Raw genomic sequence first — 14,655 nt, forward strand, 5'->3', positions numbered from 1 at the left:
TCTGAGTTTGAGGCCTGCCTGGCCTACAGAATGAGTTCCACAGACAGGCTAAACAGAGAAACCCTGCTTCAAAAACAAGAACAAAACAAAACAAGAACAAAATTCTCCAAGCACGTCAACCATCACAGTTCTGCCACCTAGCATATATTTGCACCAATGAAAGCCTCAACCTTGTCAAATGGGGCTCTGCTTAAAGAGGTTAAAAACGACATAGAAGCAAAACAAGGCATGCTTGGCTAAGACATCAGGAGCACAGATACAAATACCCGGTCTTGAGACAACCACTTCATTTTGTCAGTGTGCAGTTGCTCTTTACCAAGAAACAAGCTTTACATACAAACGGCAAACCCAGCAGTCATAACATCTTTGCTCAAAGCAAGTATTAATTTTGTGCCAATTATTTTGAGATATCATTTTCCTGAGACTCAACAGGAAGGGGAGAAATGCCAATGTCTCTACTTAAAGGACAGAACAAGGCCTGCTCATTAAACACATTCGATTCAACGAAAAGCCAAGAAGGAGACCATCTTCACCTCTTTCAGGAGGTTTCCCTGACCACCACAGTCACAGTGGGGCAGTCACCCCTTCCTGCATGCCTTTATTCTCCCTGTATTCCTGTGGGCCATGCAACAGTGCCTCTATTAGGTTACGACTGCCTCAGAAGTACCACACTCTCCATCATCCTTACAACCTCAGCAGCTGTTCAATGAATTAAGAGCTATGGAAGGTGTGAGTCTTCCCATCTTTTCCTTGTTATCCCACCTTATCACAAACAAAATCAGGCAGAGCTGGAGATCTAATATCAGATCTCTCTCTGTCTGTCTCTGTCTGTCTCTGTCTCTGTCTCTGTCTCTGTCTCTGTCTCTCTCTCTCTCTCTCTCTCTCTCTCTCTCTCTCTCACACACACACACACACACACACACACACACACACACACCCTCCCTACCCCTGTCCAGGAGCAGGGGATTTGGTGACTTTTTAAAAAGGCTCAGAATGAGTATATTTGGGGCACATTTCCAATGAAATGTGCACACATCCAAAGATGCCCTAGTTGAAAGCACAGTTTACAAATAGAAGAAGAAAAAGCCACTGTAGACCAGGGCCTGTATTAATGTGAACTGATGGTGCTCACAAAGATGAGGCTAATGAGCTGTTTAAGCAGATTCAACTGTTCTAACAACTGCTACATTGTGACCAAGGCTGTTTTGTGGCACTTGACATGAAGACCACTCTGAGGAGACTCTCTAGAGAAAAGCCTGCCAAGGCTAGCAGCAGGCCAAAGCTCCCCTCTCACTATTGCCCCAAGGGATAACAATCCCTTGGTTTTGCCTTCCACATTAAACAAAGGTTAAGGACATACCCAAGTACATAACATAGAGAAGACACACACCACAACTTCCACTGCTGATGGAAGGCTCAGTGCTTGCTTTGCTCTTTAATTAAAGTTTCCATTCAGTAATTACCTTTGGAACCTCCACTACAGTCAAGATACCTGCAATTCAGGTCCTGCCTCAAAGTAAGAGGATGAGAAACAGAGATGAATGGAATGGTCTCAGCCCTGAAACAAAGCAAGCCTTCACCCATCCACTTATTTTCATTTTCTTCAACCCTCATTTAAACACTTTGTGAACCAATGGGTTACTATTTAAGCTATCATGTTCCTTCATAAGAAGACTCCTTAGCTCTGAGTGTGGTGGTATACACCTGTAATCTCAGCACTCAGGGATTAGAGGCAGGAGAATAACAGTCGAGGCTAAACAAAGAAGGATGGAGAAACTGTCTCAAAAGAGAAATCAGGGCAAACCAGGGTCCTCCTCAATGTGAAAGAAGTCACACTGCCCCCAACCACTGCCCAAGCACTGCGTCTATCCCATAGAATGGACCTTAAGTCAGATCAGACAGTTGCAGGTTACTCCCACTACTGCACTAGCAGATTTTGCAGACAGAACACCATTGCAAATCAACCAACAGGGGTAGAGCTGGGTTAATGCTTACATTTCTCCTTTGGTAGCATCAGATCACCTTCCCATACCTAGAATATAGAGGTGAAGGATTACTGTAGATACCAGCTCAACTTCTCCATGTTTAGAGAGTTGTGGGACGTGTTACCTTCAGCAATAGGGCCTTGCTGTCTGTTTGGGGAGAGCAACTAATAGTCTTGGCAACAGCCTGGGTTGTTTCATGGGAACCCCTTTCAACAACTCAATTAAATCAACCCAACCCTCATACTGGAAGCTTCATTTGATAAAAAGCCACGTCCAGTCTCCCTCCTTATTGGGCGACTTCATTTAGATCCTATTTTATCTTTTCTGTAGATAACACACACACACACACACACACACACACACACACACACACATACTTACGAAGCTTCTATTGTATTAGTTTTTCATACTACCTCTCGAATGGTCCTTAATTTTAGCTGGTTCCCCCTGAATTTCCCCCCTCATTCTTCTCTCTCCTTCCGCTCTCCACTCGATCCTCCCTTTCAATTTCCCCTCATCTGTCTATAACCATCTATTTCCTTTTTAGGGATATCTATCTGTGTGTCACATGCCCCACCCCACTTCCCCAAGTCCCTTCTTACTGATTATAGTGTCACTGACGTGACAGCTAATATCTACATATAAGAGGATTCATTCCATGTTTGTCTTTCTGGATATGCACTGCCTCACTTAGGATGATTTTTTTTTCTAGTTCATCCATTTATCTCTGTATTTCATGATTTTTTTTAACAGCTGAGTAATAGACTTTTGTGTAAATGGACCACATTTTCTTTATCTATTTATCTGCTGAGAGACATCTAGGTGGCTTAAATTTTCTAGCTACTATAAATAAAGCAACAAAGAACATGGTTGAGCAAATATCTCTGTGGGTGACCAAGAATCTGAGACTAAAAAGCCCAGGGACCTAAGGGAAAACCAAATACTACAATTGTTTAAAAACATATAGCAATTAAAAGACTCCTAATGATATTGTGCTATATTCATAGATCAGTGCCTTGCTCAGTTATCATTAGAGACATTTCCTCCTGCAACAGATGGGACAAAACATAGAGACTCATCGTCAGATAACATGCAGAAAGACCTTAGAACACTCAAGCCCTAAACAAAGTATCTCCATTAAATCCCTCCCCTCAGGGCACAGGGAACCCTGCCCAAGAGAAGACATAAAGAGCATAAGAGCCAGAGAGGATGGAGGACATCAAAGAAACAAGACCCTCTAAATGAACAAGATCAATGCACGTACAAACTCATGAGGCTCCATGAACAGGGCCTACACAGGTCTGTACCAGATGGGGTCCTAGAGCTGAAAGAACAAGCGGGCATATGCCCCGCCCCCTAACCCAGAGCTAATTCATAACCATTGCAAATGAAGCTTGTTTGCTTCGAGGGACTCTCACTAGTGTCTTGGTCAATGTTCTACTGTTGCGAAGAGACACCATGGCCACAGCAACACTTATAAAGGAAATATTTATTTGGAGCTGGCTTACAGTTTAGAGCTTTACTCCGTTAAGGTGACACATAGGTGGACCCTGTCCTGGAGAGGTAGCTGAGAGAGTTTTACATCTGGATTGACAGGCAGCAGGAAGAGAGAAAGATACTGGGCCTGGCTTGAACTTCTGAAACCTCAAGGTCTGCTCTCAGTGACACACTTCCTTCAACAAAGCAACAAGGCCACATCTCCTAATAATGCCACCCACTTCCCGGTGACCAAGCATGCAAATCTATAAGTCTATGGGAGCCATGCTGAATTAAATCACCACACCAAGCAAACAAAACATGCCAGCAGCGAATGGCCACCAGAACACAGACTCAATGGCACCTTTGAAGGCTGCCACAGGGTTTTCCTTTTTTTACTTTTTATTCTATCTTAATTTTGATTTTTAATTTTACTTTATTAATATATTGAGATTTTTTTTTCTCTACCTTTACCCTAGAGGTCCTCTGCATATATAACTCCCAGTTATGTGGGGTGTTTTTTATGGGACTTCTAAGTATGTGAACGAGTGAGTCTCTGGGTCTGCATCTGTTTCTTGTGCTTTTTCTTGGGTTCTTTTCCTTCTGTGTGTTTTGTCCTATTCTGATGTGTTAGTTTTTATCTTATTATACTTTACTACTATACCTAAAAACCTGCTTGTTTTCTTATGAGAGACAAGGATGGATCTGGATGGAAGGGGAGGTGGGAGGAATTGGGAGGAATAAAGGGAGGGGAAACTGTAATCAAAACATATTATGTGAGAAAAATACATATTTTTAATAAAAAGGATGGAAGAAAAAGACAAGTAGTCGCACTGTAGAGAACAACTATGAACAAAGATGACAAGACAGGGACACACAGGGGACATGGGAAGGAGCAAAAGGGTGATGGGTTGTGAAAGGCACCCTGCCACCCTGCAACCCTGTCCTGTATGCCAACAGTGACTGTAAACTGCATCCACAGAAGGGGAAAAAGAAAGTCTGAGCGAGTGTCCAAAAAGAATCTAGATGTTTTCACCTGTGTATGATGCTGGTGAAGTTACTGACAGAAATTATGTATGTATTTACAGCTGCTTCTTTTTCTTCCACACACAGCAGCTGAAGACACTGAGAAGTTCCAATTTTGCATATAAAATACTTCTAGTGTTATTTGGATGTTAGCTACGCCCCATCTGTTTCCTTTTCCTCATACAGCAGTAACTATTACATTCACTCAAAAGGCTAAAGAGAAAAGAAAAATTGCAATACTGGGTTCACATTTAATTTGAGAGAAATAACAGGCTCCCAAATGTCTTAGTTTATTCTACACTGAATGAAGAAAAAAATACATAATTGAGGCTGGCTGTTTACACATCAATTTTCATTCTAAGGTAGATGAAGCGGTATCATCCCTTTAAAGCTTCTAATTTATTTCCAGAGTTTCTATATTTTGTAGATAACCTAGAAAATGCAGGTGGAGAGTTAGTGCTATTTATGAGCATGCTAAACACTGTCAGTGTCTATAATAACCACCTTGGAGAATGGCACAGCATCTTAAAAGCATAATTCTTTTGGTAATATTTATTCTGTTGCAATGTGATTTTCATTTTCTTTAAAAATTATGCAGCTTTGGACTTCATATACCACCATCTTCCTAGAAAATACCAACTAGCAAAATATGAGTAATAATATATTCAATATCAAGTCATCTGAGAATGTAAATAAATTGAGTTTAACACTTAGCTGCTATCACAAAAGCACTGAGAAATTTTATTTTTTATATGCTATTGGCATTGTTAATAGCTATTTTATTCTTCTGATGAAAGCTCAAAGCACTGGTTTTGTTCACTCTGAAGAGAAAAGGGAACTTAGTGAGTCTCTCATCTACAAGGCATGCACTAGGCTTTCCTTCTTTCTTCCTAAATCTAAATCAGCTGTTAGGTACATATTAGTCACAACTTTACAGCCAAGCAAACTGTATGCTGAAAATAACCAGCAAAGTAGAGGGGGATGAGCATCCTGATGATGTGGCCCATTATCACATCAGCCTCCAATCAAAGACCAAAGGTTCTCTCATGGGTCTAAATACTGGGGCCAAAGAGGGAAAGGTGCTTGCCTATAACCCTGATGGCTTATGATTGGACACCCAGAGCCCACATGGTGAATGGAGGGCCCACTCCTGCAAGATGCCCTCTGATCACCACATAAGTGCTATGGCTTTTACACACACACACACACACACACACACACACACACACACAAATAAATAAACAAATGCAATACTAGGAGGAGGATGAGGAAGAGAAAGAAGAGGAAGAGAAAGGGGAGGGGAGGGGAAAGGAGAGAAAAGGAGTAGAAAAAGAAAAAGGTTAAGTCTAAATACTGGGCCAGCTGTGGTGGTGCACATCTTTAATCCCAGCACTCAGGCAGCAAAGGAAAGCAGATATTTGTGAACTCCATACCAGCCTGGTCTACACAGCCCGGAGCCAGCCAGTCTCAGACAATGGGATTAGGTGAGGTAAGGCAGGTAGTCCAAGCAGATCTCCCCTGGCAGCTCGCCATGCCTTTCCTCCCTCAGTGGCTGCCACGGCAAGTTTGCCAGGTCATCTCTGGAAGCACTTGTTGAAGGGGGCAGAGTGAGAGGATAAAGGGAGTGAAAGTCGCTGGGGCTGAATAAGATCGCCGCGTGGGGATTCCCACGTGGGGATCATTCTTATCTGAGCTAAACTGGGCTAGGGAATGCTAACGAATCTTCCACCGATATGACAATAGGACAAAAGATTCACAGCATGAAATATGATGGTCAATGCGGACACTATGCAATAATAAAAATAATACTTTTAAGAAAAAAATACTATTTAAGTGATAAGCATGCAGATTTTTTAAAATGTTCACTGTTTTCTAAATTTATAAGCAAATTCATTACCTTGCAATTATACTATTTAATCATATAGATACAATCAAATAATGAAGGAAAGAAAAAATATATTAACATGAAAATATGAAAGGAAATATTAATGTTAATACAGGTTCCCCTTGGATAATGGAATAAAAGAAGATTTTTAGTTTTCTTTTTAAAAAAAATTTTTAGTTTTGATGTTGCTTTTTACTTTTCTGGGTTTTCCAAGATTAAAACATCGTGAAAATTATTAGAGCTGTATGTATTTAAACATCTTGAAAATTACTAGAGGTTTATGTGTTTAAAGTTTCTTTTTAAAAGTCCTAACATCCACAGAGAGGTCCTACAACACGAGCCCTGGGCCATTTCCTCCAAGCACGTTTTCTGCAATTTCAACTGTCTAAGACACTCAGCGAACACTCACGAGTACAGCCCACAAATGAACTAAGACAGAGCAGAGTAAATAATGTATAGCAAAGTTCTGGAAGATGAGGCCCTGGGAGATGAGGCTGTGTGGAACACAACTCTCCTGTTCACTGGCAATGAGCAGGTTTTAAAAACAAGTTGATACCTGACTCCACGAAAGGCACATAATAGAGACACACGGAAGGACACACAGAAATCTGATTCGTTTCCTTTGGTTTAAGTGAAGACTGCATGAAACAATGGAGTCGCACATTTGACAGGATGCCAGGCATGTGGTCTGGGCCAGAAGGTTGAATCTTTGTGGCTTCCAAAGTGTTGTATTCTCACACTGCCGAACGCCAGCTCAGGTTTCCAAAGCATGTTCACACCGTTTCTAAGGAGACTGAACCGAAGCTCCAAGTACAGTCAGTCCCCTCGGCCTGCCTCCCAGAGCCTGCCTGAGGCCCTGGAGGCCCTGACTCCACAGCTCTCCTGTTGCTTCTGTTCAGGGACACAAGACAGTTACTGAAAGGATAACCCTGCCCTGAGGTCTTCCAAGGAGAAGCCCATTCATATTTGAAGAACCAGAAAAAAGAGAAAGAACATTTTAGAAGAGAGCGATTTCTCTGCTAAAATACATATAATGGGAAATGTCATTAAAGGCTGATGAATGGAATTATTTCCAGGAATACAGTTAGGCCAACTATTAATGTCAACTCAGATACTCTTAGGAACCCGTGCATAGCTTGCATAGGTGGTAACTTCCTGCAGCACAACACTGCTATGGTGAACCTCCATGTCCAGGACCTATGTTGAGTGCTTTTCATCTGGACAAGCCAGGCTTACTAGCACCAACCAGAAGGTAACTCTGTGGGATGTGGATGTAGATCCTTCATTACAAGGCTGGCCTAGCAGTAGTCAGAGCCCAAGTGCAAGACTAAGCTACACAAAGGGGTAGAGGAAAGGAGGGAAGGGCGTCAAAAGAAAAGGTGCTCCACATGAAATAATCACATGTACACGTACACACACACACACACACACACACACACACATATACACACAGAGGCACTCGCAACAAAATAAAAAAGACAAAAACAAAACAACACCACTAACAAACAAAAAAAAACAGTATTAGGAAGCTCACGTACTCATCAAGGCCAGAGAATCAGGTTCAGAAATGGTAAAAGCACCAAAGAGGCCACTGGCAGGCAGAAAGACATTAGACTCAGCCCAAGAACTTTCATTCTGGCACCAGCACTGCTAGCTCTGGAAAGCAGACCTTCTTGAACTTCAGGGGAACACACACCCAGGGGACTCAAATTATATCATTGCATTGCTGATCCTGAGACTCATGAGAGGCTGCTAAAATGAGTATTTACTTCACAGAGATCAAAGCTAGCCTTGACTGTCACTGTAAGACAAAGATCCGCTCAGTACAAAGGAAGACCTCAACCGCGCATGGCAAAGCCTCAATAGTTCCGGAGGCTGCTGTGTTTAACTGTCTCAGGATCAACAGCAGCTGCCACTCAGTGTCAGTGGGGAGCAGCTCCCTTAAGACAGGAAGTACAATTCCTTAATGGCGAGTAATTTGCCAGGCTTCAGGATGTAATTATATAAAACAGAGTTAAGTTCTTATATTGATGAATGGAAACATGCTCTAGCTGAAAGCAGCCCAAGCTAGCCGATACCAGTGAGAGCTCCCATCTGCATCTCAGATGGATGTCGCTAGCTCAGAGAAGATTAATTTCTCCATTTAATTCTCCTTCCTGAGTTTAAAAAAAAAAAAAAAAAAAAAAAAAACTGGAGGTTTTCATATATACTTTTTCCTGCTTAATGAAATGCCAAGAGCCTCAGTCAATGTGAAGACAATAAGGAACAAATTGTAGAGATTCTGAAGATTGAGTGGCAGTGCCCCATGTTTTATCTGTGTTTATATCACAGCACTTCTGAGTTATACCAACATCCTCCGTGCAGCTTAGAGAACTAAAGGGCAGTGTACACACCAGTCCTGTGCACAGTGGGTTTGCTCTCACCACCTCTGAATTCCATAGTCCAAATGAAAAGAAAGCACGCATTGATATGCCTTATTAAGGCTCCTAGAGATATTTATTGTGTGTGTGTGTGTGTGTGTGTGTGTGTGTGTGTGTGCACGCACGCAATCAGTTCTCTACTTCTAGCATTGGTCCCAGGAATCAAAGTCAGGTGGATGAGGCGTGGATGCAGCTGTAGCCGCTGGGCCATCTCTCCAGCCCAATCGGTCCTTCTTTAGAGCATACTCAGATGCTCTTGTAAACTTCTGCATAAGTGAACTGCTCATATGGTAAAAGCTTAATTTACCAAGCCAAACTTATTCTCTTCAGTTAGGCATAAACCTGTTTTCAATGCAAGGCAATGAGGATCTTGTTCAAAATCTTATAACTATAAATTGTATTCCAGAAACAATAGTTTAGCATTGACCACTTTAACAAATGTTCAAGTTTAACAAGCTTCTACAACCAGACAGCAAAATGTTCTGTTGCCCAAAGAGAAACAACAAAATGAATCATTAATATCCACAAATTACAGGTCTTATAAACTGCATCTAAGATCCTTCTATATCAAGTTTTAATACAACCTTCTAATTTTATTAATACGCATTTTCCATCTTAAACATGCTGACGCACACAAACCATCTCCCTAGAGCATCACCAAGAGTCAGCCATGAGGAAAAGGCATGAGGGGCAGTATCTAATCTAACAGAGCTGGGGGCAAATCCCGTCTATGTTGATTATTAACTTCACAATGTTGACAAGTGTTTTAACCTTACATTGCCTGCTTCTCTGTCAATAAAGTAAAAATGCTAAGCTAATTATTGACAAGATTTGGTAACTGACTAAATACAAAAGAGGACCACAGAAGATGTGGAGCAATGAGAACGTTTGGGAGCTGAGAGGTAGCATTCTGTTTGGTCCAAGAGAGTTACAAACATGGCAGATCCAGACGACCGGGTATATGGGTTCAGATACCATGAAAGAAAGAGATGTAGGAAGGGGGATGCAGGGACTACACTGGAACATAGGTATACCTAATATCAAGGCACATTTTCAAAAACTTTAATAATATATCATTTTACTTCAAAATGTCCATTGTAGCTAAAATATAAAGTAGTACCCATAGGTTCATGAAGACCACAACTGGTGGGGCCATTTTGAAAAGTTGTAAATCTTGAGGAGTCAAAACCTGAGAAGGCAAAGTAGACCTCTTAAGGTTTTATAGCCCAGCCTCTCTCTCTCTCTCATTCATATATAAAATCTCAGCACCATCAGGAAGACATACATCTTCACAGCTTTAATCTTACCCTCAAACATATTTGGTAAGAGTGTTCTTGTGGCTCCTGTCACTCTGCAGTGGTGAGAACAGGAGCACTGTGGAGTTCGGCCAGATTCTTTTCCTTGGCTGTCTGTAGACAATCCCAGTGACAATGACACAGACACCTCCTTTCACACTCACTATCAGTTTGTTCCATTTTAAACCTACAATTTCAGCATCTCCTTTTAAATGTCATCAATTTCCTCTCGGATCAACAGAATCCAACATCAGAAACTAGATGCTCCCTCAGTCTAGAGCAACTACTCTCTGAGTGTGAACCTGCCCGCTTGCTTGTCTGCTTGCTCACTGAATGAGCTGCTCTCTGAGTGTGAACCTGCCTGCTTGCTTGTCTGCTTGCTCACTGAATGAGCTGCTGCCTCAACACCAGGACTCTGCCTCGGCCTTGAAAAATGGGCCAAGGAAAAGCTAAGACCAACTTCACTTTACTTTTTTGTTCTCATTTTCAAACCCCTAAAACAAAACTTGTCCCTTTTGGATAAGTCTAGGGAATCATCCTTTACTGGGTTACAGAGCACAGTAGGGTGCTTCTCCAAGACTAGCAGGAAAAAACTGAGCCCTAAGGCTGTAGGTACATTCAAATCCTTCTAGTGTCCAGAACTACACTGTCCCAGATAGCCCAGCTGACACAGTATCTGCTGAACGTCTGACGTGAGACTCATGTGAAATGAGCGTGTTATAGTATAAGATAAGAACAAGATTTGTGAGACTTCAGTCCTATGGATACCTCATTTGTTAGAATTCTCACCTACATGATGCCCGCGGTCCTGGGTTTGAGTCCTGGAGCACATGAGCCAGAGATAATGCTACAAGCCTATAATCCTCCCACTCGGGAGGCAGACAGGAACAAGTTCAAGATCATCGTCAGCAACAGAATGACTTTAAGGCCAGCCTGGGCTACATAAACTATCTTAAACAAACAAAAACCAAAACAAAACAAAAACAGGGAAACGAAAGAAAGAAAAGAAATAGGAGAAAAATACTGATAACTTATTAATATTAGTCTCATGATAAAATGCAACCGACTGGGTATATTACATATAATGTATTATCAAAATTAATTTTACCTATTACTTTCTTTCTTTTCAAAGACTACTATAGATTTTAAATATACTATGTGGTTTCCATTTTATTTATACTAGATAATTTAAGTAACAATAAGAGGATCTTTAAAATATTACACTGGAAAGAAGATGGCAGGATCTGATTCTCCACCATCAGCTAGAGGTACAGCTGAGACCTGTCATGACTACAATGAATAAGGCCCTGAAGACAATGATGGGTGGGAAACACAGCTTTGCTCTATAGCTAATGAATCAGAGAGACAGAAATGAAGAGGACTTCATAGACAGTTAGAACTGGTCATGGGAGGACAAAAGAGTTGGGCTTTGAAACGCTGCTCTTGCCCAGGCTCCACCAGCACACATCTGTGATGTCAGCACTCAGCCTCAGTAGGAGAATTACGAGTCGAAGGCCAACATGGACTACCTAACAAATCTAACGTTGCCGCCTGCCTACCCCGTGCTCTTCCAACCACTCATTCCAGCTTTTAAGGGGTTTCTAGAAGGATGCCACTCTCATGTCCAATCTACCTGCCCTATCTCTTTCCACCACTAAGCTATAGTTGATAGAAGAGGGCACAAAGAAAAACTTGAGAGAAATTTCCACAAGGTGACCGACCCCATGTGCTACTATCTCAAGAGAAAGAATCACGTTTTCCTAATTTAAGTACTCTTCTGCTTTTGCAATTCAAAATTCCCACCCAGGTAAGATAACCCAGGTAAGATAACCCAGGTAAGATAACCCAGGTAAGATAACCCAGGTAAGATAACCCAGGTAAGATAACCCAGGTAAGATACAAAGACAGAAATGGGAAGCCCTGTCCTGTCTTCACTGATGGCAGTCAGTGCTCACCCCCTGGAACAACTTACTCAATCTCTTGGCTGCCTCCAGAGCCTCTTTAGCAGTGTTGGCAACAAAGAACCTCTGCACTCTCACTCCGTGCTCTGACATGAGCTTCTTGCTCTGGTACTCCTGCAGGTTCAGCCATCTTCGGGGGGTTAAGTGACCGGCCTAGGGAGAGAGGAGAGGACACTTAATAACAGGAAGAAGAACACTGTCGTCTTACAGGTACTATCCACCAGCAATGAGCAACACTCAGCGTAGAGACAATCTAAATAAACCTGCCATGAGGCTTTTTCGATCAAAAATGTCAAAAAAAAAAAAAAAAAGTACAGAAAGAGAGACTGACAGATTGATGGACAGAGTTGGGGAGTGGTATGGAAACAGAAGAGGTACTAGGCTTGGAAGATGAGAAAATTCACTGGGAGAGGGAGGGGCAAGAGAAGGTAATAAGGGATAAAAATTTTTTTAAATGTCATAATGTGATTCCCACATTACATTTTCATACTATTAAGTATCTACCTAAGAAAATTATAATACATATAAGTCTGTATTATAAATATACCTTTAAGTGAAATTCTCTCATTTTGGGCTGATGATGTTGCCTCCTAGAGCCAAAGGCCCCTACATCTAACAAAACCCCTACACCTAGCATAAGAAGGCCCCTTTTAAGTTGCTGGTCAGGGTTGACCAAGAGACTCTGAAAACATTACAGGCTCTTGCTATTGCCCTTGGTTGGCCCCAGACATGGATGATAAATAAATCCCTACTGCTGGGGACACCGTGCACTTCAGATAAAAAGCCCCGGAACCCCTGAGCTGGAGCTGACCTGAGGCCTCCGCCCTGGGGACTAGCTTTCATGGTACCACAAGGAACCACGGAAGGTTCCACAGGAAGAAAGCAAACAGCAGTCTTCCCTGGCTTATGACACCAATGAACCACAACAACCAACATGGCACAATAACCCTGAGGGTGCAGTAGGCTCTGGCAATAACCAACAGTCCTCTGACTATAGGTAAGACTTGCTCAACAAGAGGGAAATCATGTTTAGGTCTAGAAACCTCACCAACTATCTATGGCTAGCAAAATCATGGATCTTGGAGGAGAATTTACAACCACCCTTACTAAACCAGTGTAATCCCCGACTACATCTTAAATGCTTATGTATGGTCAGGGAGAAACGTCTTTTTGCAAGCAGACCTCCACAGAAAACCACAACCAATCAAAACTGGTTGTGAAGCCCAGTCCCAAAGGATTTTTTTTTTTTTATAAAACAACCCCCTCACCTAAGGTTTAGGAATTATTGCAGAAGAAAGCCAAAAAAAAAAAAAAAAACCAGTCCCAAAGGATCAGGGAATTTGCTAAGATGTCTTGTCTTCTAGCAATATCAGAAGCTACACCCCCCACCCAATAAGTCTCACCAACAGGACCTCCTAAACAAGGGCAGAACAAGAATAGCAACAATTGACACGCTATTGTGGACAGGAGAAAGCCCAAGAGACCTACACAAAGAACTACTGGCAATTAAGGAATGCTGAGCACTAGAGAAATAGTCTTCCCCAGATAAGAACACCAACTGGATATCCAATACTCAATGGTCAGCCCTGAAAATATATATACAAGTAACACTATATAGACTAATAAGCAGGTTATAGTTAGGAATATATATGCATATATGTATATAACAGCACTATTGCTGAGAGAAGCAGCCATGGATTAGAAAAAGAGCAAGGAGGGGTTACGGAAGGGTTTGGAAGGAAAAGGAAGGGGAAAATAATGTAATTATGTTATAAATGCAAAAACTAAATAAATAAAGTTTAACTGTCACAGTAAAACTCTTAGTAGATGTTCATTTTAACCCTCAAGATGGTAAAAACAGAGTAAGTTCAATAGCTTAGGCACAGAGAAACCATCTGTGTGAGTTTCTGGTTTTCATATTGTTCTAGGCTTGTGTCAGATGCTCACATCAGAGGAAGTAGGCGGGCGAAGATCATGGGACTGTCACTGGGTACGTGGCTTTCCGTGAGCTGGGAAGTACTTTCAGATCAGGGGTTACTTTGGAGAAATGATAAAGGTCCACACACACAGCTCTGCCTCCCTTCAGTCACCAGGTGCAAACACGGAAAGCTCTTAGCATTGTCTTAACAAGCAATACAAACCATCAGTCAGACTCAGGACTGAAAATGGTAGGAGAAGGAAGTTTAACTCCAGCAGGTCATGGAGCCACAGACTAATTCACTTCTTTCTTTTCCTCTTTCAAATTTTTTGTAAATCTGTATGTATGTGAGCTTGTGTAAGTTTCTGTGCACCAAATGTGTGCTGGTGCCTGTGGGAGTCAAAGGGGGTCAGACACATGGAAGTTACAGACAGGTCTGTGAGCCACGTGGTATGGATGCTGGGAACTGAACTCGGGTCATCTGCCAGAGTAGTGCATGCTCTTAATGCCTGAGCAATCTTTCCGGCTCCCGAATCTCTTCTTAATTTTAGTTTCTAGTGGTGCCTAGATAGGTGTTTTGAATGATGAGATCTCACTCACGTGCCAATACTGAGCACTCTTACCTGAGAGTGCTCATTACCACACTACCATTCAGCCGCAGTCGGATATTATGTCAGCTTGCTTAAGAT

General features: G+C 41.9%; 1 protein-coding gene across 4 annotated transcripts in view; it reads right to left on the minus strand.

The window, feature by feature from the left end:
• Suclg2 (succinate-Coenzyme A ligase, GDP-forming, beta subunit) overlaps window positions 1-14,655 on the minus strand; it is a 245,850-nt gene that overhangs the window by 170,390 nt on the left and 60,805 nt on the right. For all 4 annotated transcript variants that reach the window (XR_003956174.1, NM_011507.3, NM_001326558.1 and 1 more), the window contains exon 2: window positions 12,060-12,201. Coding sequence is in view for 2 of the 4 variants with exons in the window: in NM_011507.3 (NP_035637.2) it covers window positions 12,060-12,201 (142 nt within the window). In the remaining 2 variants the exon portion in view is untranslated. The remainder of the gene's footprint in view (window positions 1-12,059; window positions 12,202-14,655) is intronic.

Source organism: Mus musculus, chromosome 6 (genome assembly GCF_000001635.26).
Source record: "Mus musculus strain C57BL/6J chromosome 6, GRCm38.p6 C57BL/6J".
In the NCBI taxonomy this organism is placed as follows: Eukaryota; Metazoa; Chordata; class Mammalia; order Rodentia; family Muridae; genus Mus; species Mus musculus.